The 18,336-nt window shown below is 37.0% G+C and overlaps 1 protein-coding gene across 1 annotated transcript in view; it reads left to right on the top strand.

Annotated features, from left to right (window-relative positions):
- Positions 1 to 2,979: 2,979 nt before the first annotated feature.
- LOC149827762 (uncharacterized) overlaps positions 2,980 to 18,336 on the top strand; it is a 34,158-nt gene continuing 18,801 nt past the window's right edge. Inside the window, exons 1-12 of the mRNA XM_090018243.1 lie at positions 2,980 to 3,402; positions 4,503 to 4,605; positions 10,703 to 10,772; positions 10,872 to 10,910; positions 11,074 to 11,191; positions 11,301 to 11,358; positions 11,487 to 11,551; positions 11,766 to 11,772; positions 11,868 to 11,928; positions 12,977 to 13,036; positions 13,138 to 13,157; positions 13,248 to 13,313. Coding sequence (XP_089874369.1) covers positions 3,302 to 3,402; positions 4,503 to 4,605; positions 10,703 to 10,772; positions 10,872 to 10,910; positions 11,074 to 11,191; positions 11,301 to 11,358; positions 11,487 to 11,551; positions 11,766 to 11,772; positions 11,868 to 11,928; positions 12,977 to 13,036; positions 13,138 to 13,157; positions 13,248 to 13,313 — 768 coding nt within the window. The 5' untranslated portion in view covers positions 2,980 to 3,301. The remainder of the gene's footprint in view (positions 3,403 to 4,502; positions 4,606 to 10,702; positions 10,773 to 10,871; positions 10,911 to 11,073; positions 11,192 to 11,300; positions 11,359 to 11,486; positions 11,552 to 11,765; positions 11,773 to 11,867; positions 11,929 to 12,976; positions 13,037 to 13,137; positions 13,158 to 13,247; positions 13,314 to 18,336) is intronic.

Here is an 18,336-nt window from a genome sequence, read left to right as displayed (position 1 = left end):
CTTTTCCTACATCTTTCCCACTTTCAAACGTGTCCTATATGGAAGCCTTGAACAAGGGGGTGTTCTGCCGTTTCCCCAACAATCTCTCCAAGTTAGAAAAAATGAATCACACACCCTATTGTTTGGGACTAGGGTTGTTGCCAAAAACACTATCTTGGGGATAGAGTTGATAATCTTAATACGACATTTCAACACTATTTGCAAGAGGATGTTATTGGCAACTATATTGTCTTTTTTGTTATGATGAGGATGCCTCGACGAAGCAAGAAAAACCCCGGGTGAAGCCCAGCCTACCTCTGAAAACTATGGACATACCTGTGCGCCAGTGAGGTTTGATCTAGTGCCTTCCTCTCAGCTACTTCACAACGACCATACTGGCCACACCAGCGACCCCACGGTGGTTATTGGCAACTCTATTGTCAGCAGCACCACAGTTTGGCAAAACCATATTGACGACACGAAATCAAATGAATATTAAAGATCAACCGCTCAACATATATAGACCTAAAACTTGTTTAGTACAGATGTGAACAGTTTGGATTCGGGTAGGATGTAGCCAAATACCATATCTAACTAACTGGATATTGCTGGCTAAACGAGTTCAAATTCCGATGGTGAAAAGCTCATACCAGATCCGCCTTTTTACATGTAAATGGATTTGGATATCTATCAAATTCAGATATTTGTCAGATTCAGTAACAACAAAATCAAAACCACATTATATAATTGGATATGGTTTTGGCTTATCAAATGCAATTAAACAGAATCCGATTCGGTTAGATATCAGAAAAAATCCAATTCATTGACATCCCTACAAACCATGGCAAGCGTATTTACAAGGTGTGATTGGTAAAACTAGTGTTTGAGTGCTTTGGATCTCATATCCGAGGGACTAAATTTGACATAAAGCTCATGCTAAATCAAAGAACTTCAACCACAGTTGAAGATCAGACATTCATTTTTTTAAGTTAAACCCATGTATCTTTTTGGCTCTACTTTGGGGAGGGGGAGGTCAGAGATATGTTGGTATGCCAGAGCGACCAGGTCTTCATGCTGGGTGCCGTTTCTTCGGGTTATAAATTAAAAAAAAAAACTCAGGTCCCTCAGATTTGAGAACCAGAACATTCAAATGCACCGTAAATAATACCTGCAACTATGATTTTTTTTTTTTTGGTTAGAAGGTTTGACTGTTTTAATCAATGTTGTCAGCATCGGTGGGAATTGACCATAATCAGCTGATTCGTATCATGTCGGCAGAAAATCAATACGATACTAACCTGAATCAGTTATTTTTTAATAAATATGAAAAATGCTTAAAATTAACTTTTTAATATTATTTTAATGATTTTAACATGTGTCACGTTATGATTGAAACAAAATATTTTTTTATTATTTTTTAGCTGATTCAGAGTGATTCATTTGAGAATTGGTATCAGTCAATTCACCTGAATCGTTGGCCAAACGATTCGATAGATAGCCGATACGCTTTTCACAACATTGGTTTTATTGCCAAGCCCTGCATAATTATGAACAAATACCTGGTCAACATGTCTTAGATTTGGATCTGAATCATATTGAACTAGTGAGAGAGGATCGGGTCAAGTAGTGCCTTGGATGTCGTTCATATTAAAAATGAACGATACCCATCAAACAGTAAAGAGGGCTCATTGTGAGCTGCTCATTTTAAACCATTCTGATGTGGTCCATTCAGAGCATGAACGACACTGGAAAAAATGGGGTCTATCTAAGTGATGGATGGGGTCTATCTAAGTGATGGACATCTTAATTGTAGTAGTTTGGATGCTGTTCATTTTGAGATCAACGACACATCGGGTGTACCCGAACCCGCCCACATAACAAAATGTAGGATTTGGGTTTTGCAAGGTCATGAAAGTGAAATCCCCAACTCAGATCCTGATAATTTCACAAGTTTGCTTTTACTTAAAATACATATCAAACACTCGGGTCAGGTCGGATGCCCTAAAAAAATCCAGGTCAAGTCAGGTATCCGACAAAAATCGTAACCCAAACCCAGCCCACATATTGCTCGGGTTGTGTTCGGGCCGATTGAGATATTATTCCGATGAAAACTTTTCATGCACATGTCCGATAATCGGGATGGGTTGCATTGGATACTCGGTACTAACTTGCCCTAAATGATTTTTTTTTATTTATCTGATTTTTAATTTGTATCGATATTCATGTATACACATACTAAGCTAACTCTCTAAACCCTATTTGAAAAGCTCATGTCAATGTCTCACTAGCCCCAATGGGGTTGGCTTAGTGGAGTGGGGGCTTAACTGTTAGATGGGCAGTCAAGGTTTGATTCTCATGGACATCACTCTTCTGCGCAAGCCAATGCATAGCATAGGCTCGAGTCCTAGCTTCGGAGTTTTACGCAGCCAGCACTGGAGCCGGGGTTCTAGCTTCGGAGTTTTATGCAGCCAGCACGGTCGTATGTATATGGCAGGCTGAGCCAACTGGATCAGGTCTTGGTGCCCGGCGCACTTTCTTTGAGTTATAAATTCAAAAAAAAATATCGCATAACTCGCACATATATGACAAAACTGATGGGGAACACAACATTTTGAAAACAGTGAGACACGACACGAGGGAAGTTAGGGTGTGTCCTCTGCCTCTCTCACCCTGAGTTTACAGCCATTTTAGCCGTTCAACCAATGGCTCGGATTAATCTATACTCATGGTTACGATTAATCCATATTTTTATTGGATGTGGACTAGTCTTTACCGTCGACATACATCAGTTGAACGGCTAAGATCAACACAGGATCCTCTGACATGATGTGTTAGAGCAGGATCCTTTTACTACAACGCTTCTTAGTCCGTCCTTCCGTCTCCTCGTGAAGACCGGACGCAGTATAAATACCACCCAAGCCTTCCTGTCCCTGCCCGTGGAGACTACGCGCCACGTCTCTCTCTCTCTCTCGCTCTCTCTCGCGCGCGCGCGCACGAGATACTCTTCTTCACTGTAATAGCGGTTTTCCGTGAAGCCCAGGGGCAGTTTTCCAGCTCGTTTGAAAACCAGCAAAAAGGGAGACGACCATAAAGGAAAAAAAGGAAAAAAGCAGGAAAGAAGTGGCGGATTAGCGGAGAAGGAAGAATCTATCGTGGCGCCGGATCTGAGCCATTCGATCCTTTTCCCTTCTTCTGTAGATCAGCGCGTCTGCCGCCATATGCTTTTCTTAGCGCGCGGGCCAACCTATCGATGCGTTTCTCTTCAAGATCGTCCGGACTGCTTCTTCGATTCGAGAATTGGAGGGATTGATTCTGCGGGGAAATGGAGGTTTCCGTCCTGGCGTCGATCGTCTTCTTCTTCTTCGTTGGCTTCGTCGCTTCTTCCGTTCCCGTAATCTCTTTGCCGGATGATTTCCGGCGGGCGTAAGTATTTGTTTTCTTTGCTGCTGCTTCGCTTCTGCAGAAGTTCTTGCTGATCTCTTGTTCCTTGCCAAAATGTGGGATGCGTTTCTGCGTAATAACACGAAAAATTAAGGTTTTTGATCGCTTTTTGAATGTCTGAAGCTTTCTGTTTCATTTCGATGAGGATTCTTTTGCTCTTGTTTGATTTTTTTTTTTTTGAATATTTGTTGCATACCGACTCTTGTTGGAAATGGAAAACGGTGACGGCTTTGAATTTGCTACTTAATTGTGTTGTCTTTATAGCCGGATTAGGTTGGTTTTCGTGCGAATTTGATTGACTTCCGATGGGTTATTCTAGTGACTTTTATTCTGGACGAATAAATTGGTTACAAGTAGGCATGCTAGGTATTGTTCCACTTAAGGAGAAATTAGGGGTCGACGATGAGAGTTTACAAATGCATGATCCAGGTCGAATGAATTAATTGTGTTGATAATGGCATATCAAATTGGATTGTGTAATAGCCCAGCATTGGAAAGTGAGCTTAGTTTGTTTCGGTCGAACACAAATACAGATGTATGGGGAAGCTGTGAAGCATCACGAATCGATTGTTCTCTGTTTGATCTTCGATTTTTTTGAAGCAATATAGTAATAGAAAAACTTCCCAACTTTCTCAGCCCTTGCTAGAAGATGAAACGAACTTCCAGTTGAAGAGTTGTTGTCAAACATTCACACAACCCCTATATGTGCGTCTATATAACTGAAAGACTATCCTATAAACACTCATACATTGAAGAACAAGCATGGATGCTAGATGCATAGACATGTATACCACCTTTGGGTATTCTTGACTTTTGGCATGCGAACTCGCCTTTTGCAGATATTATACTATTTTCATCTAGCAGTATTTAGGTCTTGAGATGATTGTGAGTATTTTCAGGACATTCTCATATCTTCATCTTTTGCATGACATCCGTTCTTGCTTGCATCATGCTATTTCTACTTTTATTATTATTATTATTTTAATTTTTTTCCCTTCCTATTACTGCATTGTTGGTCTGATTTTGTTGCCTTTTGCACCATTGAGCCGGCTGGGTGCTTACTAATGGCACTTCATTTGCAGACTCCCAATCGTGGAGCCTGATCCTGGACATACAAAGCTTCTTCTTGCAAAGGAGGGGTTAGAAGCAATAGAAAGAATAACCAATCCTGTTTCAGCTGTTGCAGTAAGTTAGAGATCAAGTTTTTGTTTATCATTTGTAATGTTTGTTGAATTCTGTAATTCAAGATGTTGCTTTCTAAAATCTAGAAGGTTTTGGTTGTGAAAGTCTTGTTTTCAAAGATGATCAATGTTCATTTGATTAGCTAGCTGTGATTCTTCCATAGAGGTACTCTTATGTGCCTTATCTGAGTGCTTATGCTCTCTCTCTCTTTCTTTTCTCTCTCTCTCTCTTCTCTCTTTTCTCTCCCTCGTAACCTTGGCACTGTGTTGCAGCATCTTTCTATTGAAAACTCTCTCTCTCTCTCTCTGCTTGGTAGTTGTTGAATATGTGTTGATTTGCTATTGTGGACAAAAGAGTTGTAAAGTGGAATATGGTACAGTAACTTCCAACTCATAATTAACCTTCAATGATTGAGAAAATTATTAAGTAGGTAGGAACTGAGGAGAAACTAGAAAGTATGCAGAAAATGACTTGAAACCTGTCCAGATGCATGATATAGGTGGGAAAGAGATCAATAAGTTGCGTCTACCAGTTGTGTGCTTCATGAGAAGGAGATGGTAAGATTCCCTTGCTACATGGCAGAAGTACATTAAACAACTCTAAACCCCTGCCAATGACAAATTCTAAGAAGGATTTGAGGTTTGAAGGTTATGAAATTCAGAAAGTGTCTTGTCTTTTCAAATAAATGAATTGCAATAGATTTGTCTTATCATAAAGATGTACATAGCTGTGATAAACATGACGCCTTTGAAATAGGGTTCCTGCACAAACAACAGTCAAAAAGAAAGAAAAGAAAGAAAAGAAAGAAAAGAAAGAAGGGGATAGATTTTCAATATGGCGTCTCACCCTATTGTAGGGTTGTCCAACAATATATAGATATCAAGACTATGAGAGATTACAATAATACCCTTGATATGATTGGATATTTACAATTACAATGTGTTATAACTACTGGACCCAAATCCAAATCCAAATCCAAAACATATTCTTAACATGCCATCTCAAACTGAACATGTGAAAGCACCATGGCCAATTTGGATTTTAAAAGCCAAAACCGATTCACTGAAAGTGCCTCGATAAACAAATTTGCCACTTGATATTCTCTCCGAATAAATATAGAATGCATTTTTTTAGATTCAACTTTTTCCTTGACAAAATATTGATCGATCTTCACATGTTTTATTTTTCCATGCTGAACCAGATTAGTGAAAATAGAGACTGCACTGCGATTGTCATAATACAACAAGGAACTGAAAATGCGTTGATATAAACTATATAAAATATGCTTAATCCATGCAAATTCAGGAGTAACAGCTGCTATGGCCCGATTCTCGACCTCCGTGCTTGATTGAACAACTATTTTTTGTTTCTTGCCTGTCCAAGAGACGAGATGAGAACCTAAATAGACACCATAGCCAGTGACTGATCGTCTCATCGTGAGATCATGTGCCCAATCAGCGTCCGAATATGCAATCACCTTAATAGAATGATGCATATTCGTATTAACCGGTTTGGCATAAACGAGCCCATCAGAAAGTGTACCTTTGATATATCGGAGAATGCGTTTTACGGCTTTCATGTGTCTTGTATAAGACACGCATGAATTGAGAAACTTGATTTACAGGGAATATCAAATCTGGTCTAGTGAAGGTCAGGTACGAGACCCAACAATACTTTGATATTTTGCAGGATCAGCCAAATAATGGTCATCTTCTGAGTCTGTACTCAAATGTGTGTGAACAACCATTGGAGTATCCACGAGCTTACATTGTACCTTGTCATTGCGGTGCAAAATGCCATGGCCATATTTTTGTTGAGAAAGAACAAGACAATTTGGTTGTTGATCGACCTGCACTTCAAGAAAATATCAGAGAGATCCCAAGTCCTTCATATGATTTTTTTCATGCAATAAAGTCTTTAACCGAGCAATTCTGTCATCACTATTTTTCGTAATAATGATGTCATCAACATAGACTAATATAATAGTGATATCGGAATGTTGTCTCTGCACAAATAAAGAATAGTCACAATGGCTTCTTTCAAAACCAAGGGTCTTCACAACAATACTAAAGGTGTCAAACCATGCTCGAGAAGCCTGCTTAAGACCATAAATAGTCTTTTTCAATTTTGGCATAATGACACTTTGATCTCCTTCTGGATATCCAAGTGGATGCTTCATATCAGTGTTATAAAAAACGCGCCTTAAGGCGCAAAACACAACCCTCTGTGCCTCAAGGTGCAAAATATATATATATATATATATATATATATATTTCTTTCTTTTTTACAACAAGATTTCAGAGACATAATCAACAAAGTTTTTGTAGGTTAATCTCATATATTTTCCATTTATTTCAATTATGTAATAAGTTTATTAGTATATTACTATATTTCAACTTTTGTTAGTTAATCTCATATATTTTTTAGTTATTTTAGTCATGTAATTAGTTTCTTAATATATTTTAACTTTTGTTGGTTAATCTCATATATTTTTCAGTTATGTAATCAGTTTTTTAGTTAATTTTATATGTTAATCTCATATTTTTTAGAATAATCTCATATATTTTAACTTTTGTAGGTTAATCTCATATATTTTTCAGTTATTTCAGTTATGTAATCAGTTTCTTAGTATATTTTACTTTTGTTGGTTAATCTCATATATTTTTCAGTTATGTAATCAGTTTTTAGTTACTTTTATATGTTAATCTCACATTTTTTAGAATAATCTCATATATTTTAACTTTTGTAGGTTAATCTTATATATTTTTCAGTTATTTCAGTTATGTAATCAGTTTCTTAGTATATTTTAACTTTTTTTTGGTTAATCTCATATATTTTCCAGTTATGTAATTAGTTTTTAGTTACTTTTATATGTTAATCTCATTTTTTTAGAATAATCTCATATATTTTAACTTTTGTTGGTTAATCTCATATATTTTCCAGTTATGTAATCGGTTTCTTAGTATATTTTATCTTTTGTTGGTTAATCTCATATATTTTTCAGTTATGTAATCATTTTTTTAGTTACTTTTATATGTTAATCTCATATATTTTCCAGTTATTTCAATTATGTAATCAGTTTTTTAGTAAATTTTAACTTTTTTTGGTTAATCTCATATATTTTCCAGTTATATAATCAATTTTTAGTTACTTTTATATGTTAATCTCATATTTTTTAGTACTTATTTAAGATTTTCTATTTCTTATTGGTCGTTATTTCATCAATAAAGCATTTCTTTATTTATTTGTATTTTTAGATATTTTTTTTTTATAAATTTTTTAAAGTTTTCAATTTTTTTTTGAGGCTTACGCTTTACGCCTTGCCTCGGTTTTTGGTGGAGCGCCTCACTACGCCTCAACGCTTTTCACAACACTGCTTCATATACACTTCCTCACATAAATCTCCATACAAAAATGCATTTTTAATGTCTAACTGAAATAAATTCCATCCATGTGTCACAACCCGTGATATAACAACCGTGATGGTTCCCATCCGAATTATAGGGCTGAAAATCTCATCAAAATTCAACCTATGCTCCTGAGTGTAGCCCTTAGCTACAAATCTCGCTTTAAAGCGTTCAATGCTACCATATGATTTGCACTTAACTTTATATACCCAACGACAACTAACAACATTTTTGTCTGTAGGTCTAGAGACGATATCCCATATATGACACTCATGAAGTGCACCGATTTCATCATTCATTGCCTCTATCCAGTGAGAATTTTGACTTGCCTCAGCAAAAGATCTCGGCTCTTGAGTATATTCAAGAGCTGTAGCATATGTGTAAAAGTCCAAAGAAAAAGATTCATAGCTTACTCATCTAGCTGGTGGGTTTTTCACTCGAGTAGACATACAAATAGGAGGATTGGCCGAAGAACCCGCATCTGGACTGTTATGAATTGGTGGCTGAATTGCACCAGGTGATTCACATCTGCTGCATGATGAAGAGTAGCCTCATTGGACTGTTGTGGCTGATCCAAAACAGTAACAATACGAGGCAAATTTTGCTGCGATGACATCATATTATTTGTTGCTGTTCCACGGCAAACAGATGGCTGCGATATGGTTTCTCTTTTGGTATAAATGTGATGAAAAGATGGAAACCATGTGGATTGAGTCACCCTTATGCTGTGAGAAGAAGGAGCATCAGCTGTGCTGTATGCAACAACACTATGATTTCCTTCACTGGGTACACTATGAGATGAAGGCCAAAACGATTGCAAAAGATTATGATTAGTTGGTTGTTGTGTGCTACCACACATATGCTCATGGAAAGTAACATGTCGTGAGATGATAACTTTGTTGGAATCATGATCAAAACAACGATATCCCATGAATTCATCATCGTATCCAATAAACTGACAAACTGTGGCCCTGGGAGATAATTTGTTCCGTAAGGAACTGTAAATATGAACAAAACATTGTCAGCCATATGTCCTCAATTGAGAATAGTCCAGATGTTTTTCATACAGTAGAAAATAAGTCGATTCTCCTCCAAGAGTAGATAGGAGCATTCTATTTATCAAGTGAACGGCTGTGTGGAAAACCTCCGACCATAATTCAGCCCTCAAGGCTGTTTCAACCACATGACGATGCTTTCGTCCTGCGACTCCATTTTGTTGAGAAGTTTTAGGACAACTCAACTCATGATGAATACCATTATCATGCAAATAACACATAAATTCATTTGACATGTATTCACCACCACCGCCATTTCGTAGGGCAAAAATTTTGCTTGAGAATTGAGTCTCTACATATGACTTGAATTGACAAAAGATTGGAAAAACTTGATCTTTGGATTTTAAAAAAAAATATTTAAGTAAAACGACTATAATCATTAACAAAGATCAAATAATATTTAGATTTTGATAAAGACTTAACAGGAGAAGGTCCCTACACATTAGAATGAATGAGTTTAAAAGGAAATGAAGCATTTTTATTAGATATTGAGAAAGGAAATTCATGGCTCTTACAAACCCGACAACTAACACAAAAGAAGAGTGATTTCTTCTTTTAACATCAATGAAATCTTTATTATATAGACTATCAAGAAAACTGAATGTCGACATCTTGACTATGAATGAAATTTGAAGAAGTAAACAAAGCATGACTGGATGACTTTGGGATTCATCAAGTAGGTAAAGATTCTTGTATCTCCTTCCCTCAGCGAGAGTCCGATAGATTCTCTATCTGGTGTCTCACCCTATTATAGGGTTGTCCAGCAATATATAGATATCAAGAATATGAGAGATTACAATAATACCCTCGATATGATTGGGTATTTACAATTACAATATGTTATAACTACTGGACCCAAATCCAGATCCGACTGATCCAAAATATATTCTTAACAAAATATTGGTCTTGGCTACATATATTGGCAAGGCAAATCTCCTGATAATATAGGTTTTCTTGGAAAAAATCTTGACATTTAAAAGAATCTAAAAAAATATAAGATAGCAGAAATAAGTAAGAAAATAATATGTTTAGATAATACAATACACATGTATAAAATGTAATAAAAGAAATAAGTAAACAATACAAAAGAAAGAAGAAAAAAACATATCTAGGATATAGAAAAGGAAAAATAACTGAAAATATCACAATATTATTGCAATAGAATATTTTGTGAAAATATCATGATATTTTACCTTATAAATCGTTTTTCCAGAAAAAGGATTTATAAAGTTGATATTTTCGATTTATCGGTGATATCTGTGACGAGAGATAAACATCAGTGTGCTCCTTGCAATTAGAGTATATTTGTTGTTTTGTGATTAGTAATATTTTCAAGGTTTGAAAAGTTCAAAGTATTTTAGTTATATTTATTTAATAAGGTCGGATTTATACATTTGGTATGAAGAAACTGGATATTCACTGATAGCATTTGTTTCTTATAATGGACCCATCGGGCATGGTGGCTGGCAGTGTGGACGTATTTAAAATTCCAATAGCTGTTGGGCTTCATGGGCATGAACACCTGTACTAATACTTGCCTTTTTGTGTGTGTGCTCGGTTGAATACACACTTGTGTGCATCTCTGTGTGTGTATTCTCCATTTAAGTGCTTAGAAAAAAATTATTATTGTTGTTTCAGGTTATCGGTCCTTACCGCTCTGGAAAATCCTTTCTTCTAAACCAACTTCTGTCTCTTTCATGTTATGAAGGTCTGTGTTTTATTTATCTAAAACCTTATATTTGGTCTACAACTTTTTAGCTTTGTATTGTCATGCCTTCTGATTGTTATGACGTTTTGAGAATTGCAGGTTTTGGTGTTGGCCATATGCGTGATACAAAAACTAAAGGTATGGGGGCAAGATTTTTATAAATATTTCTAGTTGATCATAGCTCCTTATTGATTGGCTTCTTGTGAATGAGCTGAAAATTCTTCCCCCCTTGGTTGGTAGACCAGAATTTTCTGGTGTTCTTCCTAATCGTTGATTGTTGACATTCTTTCTTTTATTTCAGGGATATGGGTATGGGGCATTCCTCTGGAGATGGTTATTGATGGGGTCAAAACATCCGTGGTTTACCTTGACACAGAAGGATTTGAAAGTGTTGGTAAATCAAATGTGTATGATGACCGGTAAGTTCATAATTGAGGTCATCTTTACATGATACAGGCTCGTTGCCATATTAAACTCACTATTTTCTACATTATATGGTTCCTAATATGGTACACAATTGAGCTGCAGAATCTTTTCTCTTGCTACTGTTATGAGTTCGGTGCTTATATACAATCTTCCTGAAACGGTGTGTTCTTTTGGCTGTGAATTTTTAGCTTGATTGGCTATATATCTCCATCAGTCTGCGTATACTTGGTGTCATTGAAACTTGACTGTTGCTTGTGTATATTTTATCTCTCTGATGTGGAATTTTAGATACGTGAGGCTGACATATCTCGATTATCTTTTGCGGTGGAGCTTGCTGAAGAGTTCTATGGAAGGTTTGTGCCCCATGCAAAGGTTTCCTGTATAAACAGACATGCATGCACTGTTCACCTACACAAAAAAAGAAAATAAAAAAAACATGTAAAACACCCAAATGCATGCAAAGATTTACAATGCAAGTTGATGTGCTATTATATTTGCTGTATCCATATTAATGTAACTAACAGTTTTTTTGGTTTGTTTTCTCTGCTGCAATTTCTGGGCAACTAGAGTTAAGGTGATTTTTGGATCCCGTTATGTGAATTTATCTTCATTGGAACAAATGATATAATTTATTTTCTAAATACTTTTGATTGATTTGACATTCTGTAGGGACAAGATGTGGCGTTTGAGCCAGCTAAGCTATTGTGGCTAATCCAACGGGATTTTCTTCGTAAGTTTAAAGTGATTCTCGAAAAAAAGTTATCCATCCATATGGCATGTAGATTTTCTCCTCCATAATGTTCAACAATTTAAAATTGGCAAATATTTATTTGTCTTGCACCTGGGACAAAATTGTCTGTGCAGTTTTATATGCTTTCTACGTTCTCTACTTATTTCTATATATTTTATAGGTGGTGTTGCATGTATTCTCTTTTCATAATTTGCACTATGATGCATTTTTGGACTCTGGCTGCTTGGACATCATCAAAATTCGTCTTGATCTAACTAAAAAATATGTGATAAGAGCTTTTCTATTCACTTGATATGTCTGTGATGTGTGGTTTTTGCTATTTCTTCTTCCTATGCTAATAAATTTTCCTCTTTTCTTTCTCAGACTTCACTTCCAGCTTATGTTTCTTCTTCCATTACTCTCTTTCAGTCTTTGCTATCTTATTTTCAGTTTTATTTCTGATGCACCATTCAATCAAGATTTGTTTGCCATTTCCTTGATATATATGGCAAAAATGAGTTTTGTTTTGTATGATTTATGTCGAAGAATTTGCTCCATTGGCACAGTCATGATACTTGAAAATATAGTGGGAAATAAGTTTTTTATTGAACCTAGTTATAGGTGATATATTTGAATGAAATTGGTGTAATTTGACATAAGTGATTGGCAATTGGTGAAGATACTTAAGAAATAACAGACAGGAAATGCAAAGTGATGAGAGGAGTAATGACAATATTTAAGAAATAACAGGCAGGAAATGCAAAGTGATGGGAGGAGTACGTGAAAGTAGTTGATTTCATTGCCGTATAGTTATTTTTGATCATTTTGATAGTATTGAAGGGTTGGTGCAATGCATAAACAGTTTTCCACTAATTCTTACATATAATAAACTTGGGTGTTCAATTTGGCTTTGAAAGTGATGGGAAAGTGGCCTGATGATCATTTTCCATGTACTTTTTGCTTGTTTAGGATCGTTGTCTAATTTTGCATGAATGTCCATGTGTGTAATACCTGTCAAAGGTTCTCATTAGGATGATATGTTCTACAGAAGGGAAATCTGTTCAAGAAATGGTTAATGAAGCACTTCGTCAGGTCCCCAGTTACAATGGTCAGTTTGGACTTTGAGCAACACTTTGTACCACAGAATCTGTGTCCTACCTCATACAAAGAGTTAATTTGAATTGATATATGTGCTTGCTTTGCTTGCAGGTGATCAAAATATTGAACAGGTAATATTCTTTAGTCTTTTATCCTTGTAGTAATTTCGGATTGTAGACATTATGTACATCTGAGGTATTGGTTGGTTTGCGGTTAATCAGGTAAATCAGATCCGTGAATCTTTGGCAATTATGGGTGATAATAGCACAGCATTTAGCTTACCACAGGTGCCCTTTATTTCTTTACAGAAACTGTAATTTGTTTCTTCTTATCAAGAATATTTTCCATTTTGTCTGCCATTTCATGCTGTAAGTGAAGGGTTTCATGTCATCATAGAGTCCTTTTTTGGTGTACTTAGAAGCTCATGCAGCGGCTCATTGTTTCTCCTTTTGGCCACATTGTTGGTTATTCCAGGTTTCTCAATGTCAATTATGAAGCTCTGTGTTCACAGATATGCTCGTTGAAGTTTAGTAGGATGAGATCAAGATTATATGTGATGTTTTAATCTCAATGATGCTTTATATATATACCCATTTTTTTGTATCTTTAATGAAAACCTCTCAAACCGTGATCGGAAAGCCTGTTTGAGACCATAAATCGCTCTCCTTAATTTGCAGACATAGTCTCTTGAATCATTATCATTGTATCTAGATGGCTGCTCCATATAAATCTCTTCCTTCAATTATCTGTGTTGGAATGCATTCTTGACATCCAGTTGATTTAAAACCCATCCATGGTCAACAAGGGATAACACTACCCGGATTGTCCGCATTTTGACTACGGGAATGAAGGTCTCATCATAATCAAAACCATGTTTTTGTGTGAAGTCTTTGGCAACAAGTCGAGATTTATATCTTTCTATACTCCCATCATGTTTATATTTGATTTTATAAACCCATTTTGACCCAACTACATTCTTGTCTAAGGGTTGTTTCACTATCTCCCAAGTCTTACATTCATTCAGGGCATTTGTTTCTTTATTCGTGGTTTCCACCCACCTTCTACTTTGGGCTGCTTGAGTATAGGAAAAGGGTTCAACTTGCTTTTCAATTCCTATGGCAAACGCTTGATGCTCAATGCTGGAATTTTGTTAACTGACCCATTTCTGAGCTGGATGTCAGAATTCAGTGTGACCTAATTTCAGGCTGGTTGTGAATCATATGACTTTCATCAGTTTGAGGATTTTTATCTTCTGACCGTAAGTTGATAGTGTTTCTCCTTTGATAGACACACCCATCTTTAAATCTGCCACCCCTGACCTGATCAGGGTCTTCTGGAATTTGTTGAATTTGCTGATGTTCACTTTGCGTATAAGCATGCTGTCCTTTGGTTTCAAGAAACTTCTCTTCGATGCTTACATCATTGTTTGACTGGGAGTACAACTCATCACTTAGCCAAGGTGAATTATACTTTTTTCTAGCCGAACCTTGAGTAGAGGAGCTTGGGGATTCACTCGGCTAAAAAGAAGTTTCATAAAAAATAACATTTTTAGATATTCTAACCTTTTTTTCCTTGATGTCATAACACCTGACACCTTTATGATCATCCGAGTAACCAATGAACTTACATATATAAGCTATGTCATATAGGTGTGAGTTAGATACTTTAAAAATACTTGGGTGCAGGGGGTGCGGGGAGGGTATATATATAATTTTTAATAGTTTTAATTTAACACTAATGAAGTAAAAACAATTATCATATCATCAATTCATCATGCATAAATTAATGCAATAAATCAAATTAAAAATCTACCATTCATCGTGCATAAATTCATCATTTTTGTCCTTAAAACCACAAAAATAAATTTTTATTAAAATAAAATTCATAAAAAAAACTGGCCGAACTTAGAAGTTAGAACCCAACTCAAGCTTGGGTTCGGTTTTGCTGAACCCAGATATGGGTTTCGCCCTTGCGCTAACGAGGGGAGGAGGAGGAAGGTATTGAAGGAAGATGAAAGAGAGGAGGAGGAGGAGAAGGAAGAAGAGAGGATGTAGGGAGAAGGAAGAAGAAGAAATACTAGAGGAGAGAGAGAGAGAGAGAGAGAGAGAGAGAGAGAGAGAGAGAGAGAGAGAGAGAGAGGCTTGTCGTCGCCACCACCATTGCTGCTGTCATCGCCACTATTGAAAGAGGAGAGGAGTCGGGCAGGGCAAGGAGGAGGGGTTGTCGAGGAGGTGAGTTGTGCACTAAACACCCTATGCTATTTTTTGAAAAGTGGACCAAAATGGACTCAGTCAAAGTTGACCGAGTCCATTTTGGACACATAACCCTAGGTGCCGATTGACCGCACCCAGGGTTTATTGAGCACACCCGGTACAACAAAACATGAATTTTGCCGCTCCAGGTGCCATACCCGCACCAATGTTGTATTGCTTCAATGCGGGTGCGGCGGGCTCTTCAGCAAGTCCCTCTGAGATAACATATAAGCTTTAGGATCAAACTTATTTCTCAACGTATCATCCACATGAACATAAGAAAGATAACCATGTTGTAACCTGGATGCTTACCAAACAAAACATAATATAATCTAGAAATTTCATTCGAAGGTTGTTTATATCACGAACAACTGAATGAAAAACTTAGGAACCTTTACTTCATGCATCATTGCCAAAGCACTTTCAACTATATGGCGGTGCTTTCTTTCAACATTGCCATTCTACTGTGAAGTATAAGGACAGGACAACCTTTGGTTGATTCCATTATTCTCAAGGCACTTGATGAATTCAGTGGAAGAATATTCTCCACCACTGTCACATTGGAAGTTAACAATAGACATTGAGAATTGATTTATGACTAAAGCATGAATTTTTTGAAAAGATTTGAAACACGTCACTTTAAGGTTTCATAAAGTATATCCAAGTGAAGCGAGAGAAACCATCAATAAAAGAAACATGATAACGACTACCCATGGATGAAACAATGGGTCTAGGACCCCAAACATCATAATAGATAATATCAAAAAGTTTTGAAGCTCTTTTATTCAAAATATTGAAAGGAAGTACATGACTCTTTGACAATTGGCAACTAGAACAAATGACATTATTTGCTTCGGAACTTAAACTAGACTTAGGAATAAGACCGTTAGAAACGAGTCTTTCAACAAATGACCCAAACGACTATACCATATATTTCGTTTATTTTCATCAGAAACGTTCAAAAGATAAGACATCTTGGACCGTAATTTTGGTTTCGAAACACAAATGACAGGCTTCTGGAATAGATCCTCTATGAAGACATACATTTTTCCAACACGTTGTCCCTCAACAAATGTCTTCTTCATGTGAAGGTCCTTCACATAAATAAAAGGTGTAAAGATAACACATAAATTTGAATAATCAACAAGTTTGAAAACAAAGACTAATTTTTTTTTATATTGAGAACTAAGAAGACATTAGAAAAATTAAGGGGAACGAAATTAGATAAAGGAATTGAAGCACTTGCAATATGTGTGATGTGCTGTCGAGTTCCATCACCAGTTATAACATTTGAGTTACTAGAATAAGAAAATAATTTTAGGAGCTTACCTTCATTTCCTATTATGTGGCTTGCAAGACATGAATCAATATACCATACTCCTTGAACATTTTGCTTTAGATTAAGATAGAGTTACCGGAAGCGCCTAGGCGCATGGGGAAGCGCACTTCCCCGAAGCGCGTTTCGGAAGCGCGAAACATCGCGCTTCTGAAACGTGCAGGGAAGCACACTTCCCAAAAATAGGAAGTGCGTTTCCCTTTTATGGAAAACACGCTTCCCATTTATGGGAAGTGCGCTTCCCCCACACTTCCCCATTTTTTTTTATTTTTTTTCGCTTCCCTCTCGCTTCCGGTTCACTTCCTAGACGGTTCGTAATTTTCTTCTAAGTCATCCCACGCTTCCCGCTTCCTAAATTTTTGAAAGTGCCTCGCTTCTCGCTTCTCGTATCGCTTCCCGCTTCCCCGACTGGTAACTCTGGATTAAGACCAAAGAGGGCTGCCAACAATAACTGCTTATGTACAGTACCTTGCCCTGATGAAGTTTGCTCTGCATCTGTCTGCTGCCCTGAATTGTGAGACTTATTTTGATTCTTGTTCTGATGAGGCATTTGTCTATTGTACCTGAGATCATTCTTAAACCAACAATTTTCTTTAATGTGACCAAGTTAAATGTAACAAGTGAAAATACCTCTACTTTGATTAATTGGGTGAGTATTAGGCAAAGGTAGTATCCCGTGGCTTCCCTGATTTCCTCCTCGTCTACGTCCTCTTCCTCTGCCCATACCAACAGAAAACACTTCATGTGAACCTGCATTTGTCTCTTTAGACAAACTCTTAAGGGTATTCTCATAATTTAGAAGTTTTACCCTTGTATCATCCAGAATAGGAAATGGGGGAAGGTTCTGTAGGGTAGTAGACAACACATGATACTCAGGCCCCAATCTAAGAAGAATCAGCTGCACAATATGTAATATCACGTATTTTCACACTTAGTCATTTTGAGATTTTTCAAAAATTTGGTTAAGTATAGTAGAAAAATCGGTAGATCCTCGATTTTAGGCCGATGCTTTTGAGTCTGGGCGTGGCCTAGGTCTCATCGACTAGGCCTAAACGAATATATATTTCGATTGGCATTTGGACTACGATTTGGAATGTCTTGAGTTCCATGCTATTTCGTGACATACCCAGGCTGCCGAGAGCCCGACCTGACACTTGTCAGGGTCAGGTAATAGCTTCATTCCCAATACTAGCCGCTTGGCCTGCATTGGGCTGGTATGGCGGGTTGAGAGAGAGAGAGAGAGAGAGAGAGAGAGAGAGAGAGAGAGAGAGAGAGATTATGTGGACGTCCTCTTGCAGTCTCCTGTTCACCCAAAAATCATAGACTGATGCCACCATCATGTTCTTTATGTCTGGCCGATGCTCCCCCGTATTCCAATGGAGAGAGAGAGAGGCCATGTCCTTCCCAAGAAAACAAAAAGAAAAGATAGGGAAGGGACACATTTCCCACCTCCCCCATCATGTTGGTTGTCACTCAAAGACATCTAGGAGCCAGGGCCCTACAACCTACCTCTTATCTGTTGGCCTTTGATTTGTTTTCAAAATTTGAAATATAATTCGCTTTTGGTGAGTATGTATACAGTATACATAAATATATTTGAACATTTGTTTGCAGATTACAAGAGCTCAACTCGGGTCAGCATCGGTACCCAAGTCTGACCTGATAACATATCTGGCCGGGCTCAGCCCGATCTTTTTTGGGCCATGCTTTCAAACACCGGCC

Source organism: Nuphar pumila, chromosome 10 (assembly GCF_984573655.1).
Source record: "Nuphar pumila chromosome 10, dmNupPumi1.hap1.1, whole genome shotgun sequence".
NCBI classification, from domain to species: Eukaryota; Viridiplantae; Streptophyta; class Magnoliopsida; order Nymphaeales; family Nymphaeaceae; genus Nuphar; species Nuphar pumila.
Note: the sequence above shows the minus strand (reverse complement) of the source record. Positions and strands in the feature narration are given on the sequence as shown.